The sequence below is a fragment of the Geospiza fortis genome, unplaced genomic scaffold (genome assembly GCF_000277835.1).
Source record: "Geospiza fortis unplaced genomic scaffold, GeoFor_1.0 scaffold54, whole genome shotgun sequence".
Classification (NCBI taxonomy): domain Eukaryota; kingdom Metazoa; phylum Chordata; class Aves; order Passeriformes; family Thraupidae; genus Geospiza; species Geospiza fortis.
In genome coordinates this window covers 951,022-961,293 of record NW_005054301.1, presented here as the reverse complement: position 1 = coordinate 961,293, position 10,272 = coordinate 951,022, and the positions used below count along the sequence as shown (strand labels likewise).

General features: G+C 39.8%; 1 protein-coding gene across 1 annotated transcript in view; it reads right to left on the bottom strand.

Annotated features, from left to right (window-relative positions):
- Positions 1–424: 424 nt before the first annotated feature.
- Positions 425–10,272, bottom strand: part of KCNK10 (potassium two pore domain channel subfamily K member 10) — a 56,969-nt gene continuing 47,121 nt past the window's right edge. The window contains exons 8-9 of the mRNA XM_031065011.1: positions 9,290–9,432; positions 425–7,379 (exon numbers count right to left, since the gene is read on the bottom strand). Coding sequence (XP_030920871.1) covers positions 6,759–7,379; positions 9,290–9,432 — 764 coding nt within the window. The 3' untranslated portion in view covers positions 425–6,758. The remainder of the gene's footprint in view (positions 7,380–9,289; positions 9,433–10,272) is intronic.

The following is a 10,272-nucleotide window of genomic DNA, read 5'->3' as shown; positions in this document are numbered from 1 at the left end:
TCACCTCATTTCTCCATCCATAACTTCTTCCAGTCATTCTAGCAAGTAATTTCTGTGTAAAGAAACTAGGAAAGACAGACAGAGCCTCCCCAAAGTTCTGATTTGAGCTTCCCTATTGACTGGTCACTAAATGCAGAAATGGCTAAGTATGAACAGAAGTGTGGCTGGAAATTTGTGTCTCTCTTTTGCAACCAGTCCAGCACCATGGCTTCCCAAATTAAACACCCAGAAAATATGGGAATCTGGATCATCAACCAAGGAGAAAAGGTAGAAGGGGCAGAAACAAGCTCAAAGTTCCAGCAAAAGTGATATTACCAGCATGCACTGTTTTCTAGAGATACAATAAAAAGGAGATTTATTACAGTTCCTCTCCCATTGCTGGATGATAAGACAACAGAAAGAGAAGAAAAAAAAACAAGGAAAATGTTTTCATCTGGATGGTCTTTGTTCCAATTTTTTTTAATCTTTCAAAACATTACATCATAAAATAAAGACAATAGCAGCAAAACTTATCAAGTTGGTACAAGCACATTCTGCTCTGCACTCTGGTAATAACATTTCTGAAATTTTCATTTTTCTGAGATTGCCTTCCTAAAGCACCATTGAATCTTACAGAAAGAGTGAAAGAGGGACAGAGACAAGAAAGTAGATAGTGGTTTCGCTGATTGTTTATAATACAATTTGAAGTTGATCACGAAAAAATTTTAGAACAGCATCCCAAAAAATGTTTCCCCAAATTTTAAGAAACTTCTTTTTTAAATACAAAGTTGAAAATTACTAATAGTGGTTTCTCAGCACTGTCCAAGATCTGGATCGAGTTCTATTAGAACTTGGAAAAGAATCACACTAAAACTACATTGATAAACTGCCCTGAATAAATTTAAATTGTTGGGAAGATATGATCTAGACACAAAATCTGCTTTTTTTCTAATTGAAGTTACTATATGAATCCAGGATCTGAGAAACTGCTGAATGGTAGGCTGAAAGCTGATATGTTCAGCTTACATCTCACAGCAGGCACCATAAGCTTTCCTCTTGAGAACATCCAGCTCTCACAATAAAAAGGACTTTGGGGATAGAATGTATTTGGGAGACGAAAGTATTCTCACATGCCAAGTATCACCTGCCTTTGCTTTGCTCTGAAGATCATCAAGGGAAAGCAGATCCTATTTGCCTCAAAAGGCTAAATGCTGTAGAAATGTTCACTTCCCCCCAAAGCAGCAGCCCGGTCATTTCCTGCCGATAAGACTTAGCTCAGATGTGACCTGCAACCAGAGAGGTTTGCATGGAGCGAGGAGGCATCACCAGTAAATCTGTGTGCAAGAGCCGGTTATGTGAGCCACGAGAGGGGTGCTAGCATGGGGCCGTTCTTCAGCTGGTTCCTAAGAACTCACCAGTGTGGTGGATAAGGCTTGCCTTTAGGGTGACCTTCCCGCCCCAGCATGATCCAGCTCACAGATTATGCACTGGCTGCATCAGGACAACTCCAAATTAGCTTTTGCAACTGCTTCCTCCATGATTTCAACAGCACAAGTCAACAGAGACTAACAATGCTATGAACTGCAGCGGCAGGAGGAAAAAACACAGTCCAGTTTAGCAATGGTATTAAGGAGAGTAACTGTTACTGATAGTAAAGGAGATGGGGACCTTGGGAAAATTTCAGCAACCCAAAGGAATTTTCAGATCTACATTTTTTTGGTGATACATTTTAGCCAACCATTTCATACATTAATCTACAAGCCTTTTTTTGACTTCCACAGATTTGTGTTGATTTGCCTTGTGTTTTCATTGATATTTAAATGTCTAGGGAATTGCTTCTGAAGCTCAGCTTATTTGTGTTTAGTATTGATATAATGCCATTCCAGTAAGTATAAATTGCACAGTAGAGATGAATTATAACAGCAGGCCTTTGCTATAAAAAGCTTAAAAATAACAAGGCAGCTTCACTTTACTGCACAGTTATAGGGGCAGATTTTGGCCTAGATTAGACAAAACATAGCTCAGAACAAGTAAATGTACAGGAAGGACTCAAACAGTCACCTTTCAAATTCATATCTGTTTAGTAGGAGACTTCCTGCTCTAGGTTAGTACACAACATAACATGATGCTTGGTCTTTACCTGTAATTTTTTTCTAGTGGACGATGGGATAAGTGAGAGTAGCAGACATCATGCAACCTGACAACACAAATAAACCCCTGAGAAAACCAAAGATGGCAAACAAACAGCCCATGTACAGCATAAATACAAATACTTCAATGAAGGGCTTTTAAGGACAAGGTTTTAATAACCTGAACTCAGACATAATTTCATTTATTATGGGTTAGAGATTTTTGCAGAAAGTCTCTGGCATAGTCCATTAATGGGTTTGGAGGAAGCAGACTGGTACTAGCGACATCCTAAAGCCAGGCAGCAGAAGCTCAGATGATTTATAATTTCATGGCCACAATCCAAATCAGGTTCCATGAATATAAATCACTGGTGGGGGGGGATTATTGTATTTTATTTACTATTATTTCTAGGATTTATTAGAAATAATGTTCCCTATTAAGTGCTAATGAAATTACAAATCTTTTGAAAACCAGTAGCTGCACAAGTTCAGCAATGCTTATGATGGTTAGTGGTTCAGAAGGATCCCCAAAGTGCTGTAGCAGAATTCTTCTGCACAAAGCCGTGGAAAGTGGGACTGTAGAGCTGAAAGCTATAGGGATACAGCAGCTGAGTCATCCTCTGTGTGTGAGGGCTGCAGCTACAGAAAATCCATGTTTCCTTGTTCTTTCAGGTCCCAATTCCCATGTCAAGTCATGTTATGCTCAGGGCAGGATCAGAGAGCTAAAGTCAGTAACTCACCCTTCAGTAACTCAGCCTTATTTTCAGGCTGCTGGGAAAGGGCCTAATTTAGAGAAAGAAGTTTTGGATATGGTTCAGACTACTTTTGCTAAAAAATTTCTATAATGGTGGAATAGCCTCACTAGAAATAACATTACAAGTTTTTTATAGGTGTTACTAAGTGCCAGAAGATGAGAATTTTAGCCATAAAAACATTTGATGTTTGAACTGAGATTCTCTCTCAAGCTGTTGCAGACAATTAAAACCAGGGACGACCTTTGAAAGGGGAAAAGCAATTTAGCGCATTAAAATGTCATCTTAGGTGTCAAGATGTTTCTGTCTGGCCCCCTATGAAATACACCATTTGCACTTCCCACATTATAATAAAAATTATGTAAATTGAGGTATTTAATAGACAACCATCTAGCAAAAAAATATTTACTCCTGTCATAGCCTGGCAACTTTCTCAGCAAGTTTCACAGACACAGAAATGGAGAGGAATGAAAGAGAGCATTTTGTTTTCATATAAAAGGTCATCAAATGCTCTGCTCAGTATCTCACTGAGAGTTTATTGAGCATCACCTTTTGTCCCTGAACAATTATATCCCAAACCAGGGGATGTTGAAGAAACAGCTGATAAAATGTCAGCCAGGGGCTCCTGCATGGCATGGCCAAACAGAAACTAGAATGATTCACACACCATCACCTAGAATATGGACAGGGGACAGATTGACAACTCAGAAAGTTAAGATTAAAATTATGCCAAGATGTCATTGTCCTTCTCTTGCATCAGAACAAACAGTTCTGAGTTTGCCCAACAAATTTTGCCTCCTCACTTTTCCATGTTGATTTGTTTTCTGTGATTTGCCTGTTATCCAATTCCCTGTTCACACAGACAATTCCTACTAGACAGACTTTACTTTCCCTGACCTTAATCAGAAGAAATGCCCCGGCAATGGCTAAACTTTATATTTCATATATGGGGAGTGCATCTCCCATATCCTTACAGATGTCTGTGTGACTACACAGAGCAGGCAAGCATTTCTTGTGAGAAGAAGTCATCTGAAGAACAGATAACACTGCATGCATGATATTGATCTTGGCATTTGGTAACCAAGGAGAATTATTTGCAAAACTGAATGGATTGAATGCTTTCAGAGTCAGATGAGATGTTTTTGGGTGCCAGATCCTTCATAGATGCAAAGCACAGGATGATGTAACAAGGAATTACTGCAGTTCTCAGACCCGAATTGTACATCTCAGCACTTCTGAACCTTTTCTGAAACTCAAACACAAATCTAAACTGTAGCTTTCACTCCTAACCTCTTACCAATAAAACACCAGATCTGTACAGCCTTGCCACATCCAGATATGCTTCATCCATCCTGACACTACAGAATTAGTGATGCTCATGGATAAGACTTCAGAACATTTGCTCATATGTGGAACTCAAGGCCTGCCAAAAACCAGCAGTAACAGGTGGATTAAAGAGCTCCAGGGCTCGAGGACACCTGCACCTTGCTGGTGTCTGCCTGGGGCTTGAGAAGCATGGGATCCTGGGATGATCACCAGCCCCCATGTTTGTGAAACCAAGCACAGGGCTGTCTGCCACAAAGGTCTCCAGAAGCCAGGGCAGCTCTTGAGTTAAGTGGAACCTTCTCCAGGGTCTGAGCTTACTGCCCTGTCTCTGGTAAGGTGAAGCCAGAGTGCAGCCCTGCACCTTAAGAGAGTCACTGGTGAAGTAGGTAGAATTCAATTTCTCTTGGATCTTATTGAGTTAGAGAAATACCAAATGACCTGAAATTTTTCAAACATTGCTTTTTCTTCCTTGATTTTCAGACAGATAATGAAATTAGAAATATGATAAGAAATTTCAAGAGAAGTAACCAGCAGAACAAACTAAAAACTTCTTTCCTCCTCTGCACTAGCGGGATTTGGCTCCCTCCTGCAAATTCAGCAGAGTTATTAGATATGCAAATATGTATATTCAAAATTTGCATACACAGTGCCATGCTTCCATTCATAGCCATGGCAATCTTGAATTCTGGTGGCCAGTTTGATTTTGAGTTGTCTTATTGTGCATAAAATCTCAGAAAGTATCAGAGAATCATACATGCACTTTTGTGTGTGTAGACATCAGCATGCAATTCCAAAAGTCTGTGCCTGCATGACCTGTGGATGTCTGCATGTTTGACTAGCTTGCATGAGTCTCTGCAATCAACATCCATGCTTACCTTACCTATAAGCCTACAGTTTGAATTGCAAGAGTATTTAGGATTTTGTGAAAGCTCAGGGAAAGCATTGCTGGTACAATCATGTGTATCTCATTTCCAGCATGCATAGTCTTCTATCTGCAATGGCCCACCCAGTAGCCCACAGGCTGACATTATAAAAATTTAGTATGTTTTGCAATTCCCATTAATTATTTTGCAGCATTTTCTTTGAAAACACAATTCTATTTTTCATATCCATATGCCCAGATAGCACAAAAGATTTTTAAAAATGCCCACAGTTTAGTTACATTTCACTTTAGTCTAGAAATGCAGAGAGCTCATGTTTAGTTCTTATCAAGAAAAGAGATAGCAAGTTTCCAACAAAGATTGTACTTGAAAGAAAATGAACCGAATAATTCAAAATACTTGTTTAAAAAGTTAAAAAATATGACAGCATTAATGGCACTTAAAGCTATAAGCACTTAAAAGATTACCACAATATTTTTTTCCTAAATTTCTTTTTTGTTTTTTCTTTTTTCTTTTTTTTTTTCTGAGACTATGACAGCAGCTTATGTCTAAACCAAACCCAGCAAAAGGGAACAGAGAGCCCTGAGATTCTATGGTAGCCCTGGCCCTCATTTGAATCACATATATGCTTTTATGTCTATTTTTAAAAATTCAGATTCAGCTAGAGAACAGCAGTTTGCTGACATGCAAAAGCTACAGCTTCCCTTCTGTCCTTATAGTCTTACAGCATTAAAATAGAAGGGGCTTTTTCAGTGGTGAAAAGTGTGAATGAGAAATTCTTAAAAATAAAAAAACCTTGGCCCACTGTTTTATACTTTTAGCCAAATATCATTAAATTGATGTTTCTCTTCTTTTAAACAACATAACATGAAATGCTTTATTTTCTTCATATGCACTTTCTTGCTGTGACTTTACATTTTATTTTCCTACACAAAAAAAAAATCCATTTGTCTCTTTCCTTTTTTTGTTTTTTTTCATTGCTTAAGATAAATACCCACAGAGTTTTTTTGTTTTGTTTTTGCTTTTTCTTTTTTTTTCTTTTCTTTTTTTTTTTTTTTTACTGAAAAGAGCAATCCAACCCTTACTTATGTCTATGTTGATTTTCCAACCAGCATTCAGCTGCTAGCTGTGTCCATGGACATTCTTTTGGCATTTAGAAAGGTAATGCATCTGACTCCAGTATAGGAAAAAAAAATCTAGCTTGGATCACGTGCCAAAACGTAAACTAAGCCTTACTGAAAGTGTCTAGTTCACTCCAATTATTTCTCCTTTTTTTAATCACCAGGGAAAGGCTTTATGGATGCATACTCCATTACAAAGATACATTGTTTTTCATCCCTTTCATAGGCCCTTCTTGCATAGCTGCCTTTTGTCTAATATCACACCATGGTAGGAGCCCTCTGGTGATACTGCCATGGTCCAAGCCCTTCCTTTGTGTCTTGCCCTGGTAATCTTATACAGGCTGAAATTTCCATGTGCGTAGCTTTCTGTTGCCATTCTGCAGTGCTGTGTTCCTGATTTGTTTTGGCAGAGCAAGCTTGAGTCTTTATGGCACAGTGAAATATTCTTGGATGCTATATAATTCAGACTGAATAAGGAGTCTGTATAAGGCACGTGTCTCAATATATATGTATATAAAAACACCAACATTGTTAGTTCAAGTCAAACATCTTTTACATTTAACTTCTGTCTTAAAGTACCACTTTGTTTTTCTGCTTCCTTTCTTTGGCTTCATTGGGAATCACTCCATTTTCCAGGTCTGAGTGCTGCTGGATACAGTCGGTCAGAACTGCAGTGCTAGAAGTATTCTTGGAATTACACATCTTCTCAGTCTCCTCTTCCTTTTTTTCTTCATCCAGTATTCTATCAGAATAGTTTCTGAAGGTCTCATAAATTTTGTGCATATCCTCAGGCATGGCCTTTTTGACGTCTTTGTTTTTCCTTTTTGTCATTTTAGCGGACGATCCAAATTTGTTGATGATGTTGTCCTCAGATGCCCCCTGGCCGTGCTTGTTGAGCTTATCTGACCCTTTCAGGCGCAGGTTGTTGGGCCTGTTGTTGATGCTTTCCTGAGAGGAGGCCTTGAAGCGTCCTGTCTCCAAGGTTGCAAAGACGGAGCGCTTCTCCGGAGAGAGCATGTCCAAGGAGTGCGCCCGCTGCTCCAGGCCCAGGCGCCGGCGCTCCATGCTCCGGATGGTGGCTGCGCGCTGCAGCTTGTCGTGGATCTCCACACTGAGCCGCCGCCGTGTCTCTCTGAACTCGGCCGTCACGTTTGCTTTCCACTCTGCTGCGTGGGCTTTTATTTCTCCAACCTTCACAACATGAGGAAAGAGAAATTAATTAAAAAAAAAAAAGCAAAATCTTTTCTGTAGAACAGTAACACAAGCACTTTCTTCTCTGGCATGAAACTGGGAAGAGGTCCCATCTCCACTGCATCCATCTGGTCCCAAGCTTCAGTAGTAAAGGGCTTACACTGGGCAAACTCTAAACACACCAACTGATGGCTTTTGTGACATAGAACTCATCTGCCTGTGTCACTTTACCATCCCACACATTTTATTGCTGTGTTACATTGTGGGACATGTTCATGCTAATCCATTCTTGATTAAGAACGAAATTCCTGACTCATAATGTCAGCAGTAGATGGTCAAAAGTGGGCAAAGTTAATCACACACAGTTAAACCAATACACTTCAGAACAACACAACAACCAGTGCAGCAGTACAGGAGCGTGTTTTCCTGTATTGCCCATGGATGCAGATGTTTAGTCCCACTGAAGGTTCTGTTCAGAGCCACAGGGTTACAGAGCAGTTAATGTTTAATATCCATTAGCTAATTTCAAGTGGCCCTCTGACTCCCTCAGTCTAGGGCTCATTTTCAGGGACAAATGTAGCTGTCTTCAGTGGACATTTCCATTGCACAACCGTCCAAACACCACACTGTCAAGCCATCTGGAGGAGTTTTCAACACACATTCTGTATGGGCACTATGAGCATATCCTTGAATGTCCCACTGTCTTTCTCTGTTTTACTCCTTTGCACTGGAGGCTGGAATAATGGCTAAGAATAAAGCACCAAGCAATGGCTGTACTCAATAAATATGCCTTCCAAAATGAGAAAAATCAAGATAAATGACCAAGAAATATTTCAGTTAAAGCAAGCCTTTCTCAAAGTTCAGCTAAAGAACAGATTTAGGAGTACAGTGTCTGCAGGACCCCACCATGGTCAATGAGTTGTTTGTGCTGCTGCAGCCTGAACTCAAGTTTTTGAATCCAATAATCCACAAGGAGTTATCTTTTTTTCTGCAGGCCAGATGCGCAGGTGTCCATTTAGCACTGTGACAGAAGGCACCTGTGTGGGAGACCAGATTCCTCCCTGTAGGTGCCTGCTGATCAACGGAACAGCCATGCTCTCTGAAGTCTCCTTTATTAATGGAGATGCATGGGGGATGCACCAGGCCTTGTGTGGCGCAGATGCCTACAAAAATTAGAAACAGCACTACCTCCCTGCCAAATTTTGCTACTTGGTTAATCCTGCCAAGTAAACTGTCCTAGAAAAGCAGGGTTGCTTAAAATTTGGAATTGTATTACTAACATCATCCGCCACAGGCTTCAGCTCTAGAGGCATGCCAATTGCCTTTTTATTTTCCGCACTTATTTGAGTGTGGAAAATAGAAAGAGAAAAATAGAAAAATAGGAAATAGAGCAGCATCCTCTTTGAGTCAGGGAGGGCATGTTCTGAGTGAATTTAGTCATGCTCTCCTTGATGTTGACTACTCAGTTTCTTCAACTTTTAAAAACAGAGTACACAGTAAGGGACCTGAATCTAAACTTCTATTCAGAACCACATTCCCTGGCATAAGAAAAGACAGGAAAATCTCCTAATTTTTAAGGTGAGAACACTGAAATTTTTAGTACGATTTCGTAACTAGTTTCAGAGTAAAGGCTGGCATCTCATTCCATAATTGCAATCCTACTGATGTGTTCGGTGTATTTTTGAGTACTGATAGAGGTGTTACAGCCTTGGTTGCTTCCGTGGCTTTTTTCTCTCCCTTTGTGAAGGCGCTAAAGATCAGAGATAACTGTATACCAAAGGCAGACAGTAAACCACAGGACATATTTAGCATTGGTCATGAAGAGCAGCATCCTTATTTAGACAAGCAGGAAACAGGCCCTTAAATCTCTCTTGTAAAATGACAAACTGCTGAGAAATTACTGATCATACCTCTTCTTGTGTCTTCCTGGACAGGACTCTTAACCAGTCTCCAATCATACTCAGAACGGCAGCAAAGTAGGCAAGGCCAACAAGGATCCAGAACCACACCAAGGGTTTATACCACTCCATGTACGCGATGTCAGCATCTCCTCCTGAAATAAGCATATAATTATGCTTACAAATCATGAGGTACAAAATATCTGCAATTCTGAAAAATGAAAAAGTATTTCCTAACTCTTGTCAACAGCACTGTAGTTCTGATAATAAGACAAAAAGTCTGTCAGATGCGAGGAACCCAGTCTGTTTTAATTTAAGTCTTCAAAATTACCTATTGTTCTGCTGCTATGTGACCTGCTAGAGCGTTCAGTAAATACAATAAATTCCATTATACTGCTCATAGGCTGAAGCAGCTCTGAAATTCTACTTTGATAGTACTTGCAACAGTACAAACATCTGTTCAAGAAAAAAATTTAATATAGCTGGTCTTCCTTATTCTGAACTGCCTGCAGCCTCACAGTTAAGAAAATTTACAGATCAACCCCTTTAAGTTATAGTTTTGAGACTTTTTTGGGTTTAGCTACAGGATTGAGAGATCTGTGTGCAGAATAAAGAAATCTAGCCTTTTCTTCCAAATCAGGGTATCTGAAAGGAAGCCAGCCATGCATTAGCCCTGAAAATAAGGCTGTACAGTCTTGGGAATAATTCAGAGGGATGCATTCTCCGGACAGTAACTTCATAGGAGATATGGATCAAACCAAGTAACAAATATACTATATTGTTCTTCATGCAAGTCTCTGGATGAGCTGGTAAAACAAGAAGTGAGACATTTGGCAAGCCTAATGGACTATGGAGACTCCCAAATAAGTGCAGTAAGGGCCAGGTTGCTGTCTGCTATAGAGTAAAATACAGAAATTTTTACAATAGAAAGAAACCACACTTTTGAGACTCTCAGTCCCATTACAGTGCTATATGCACTGCAAGAATGAGCCAGT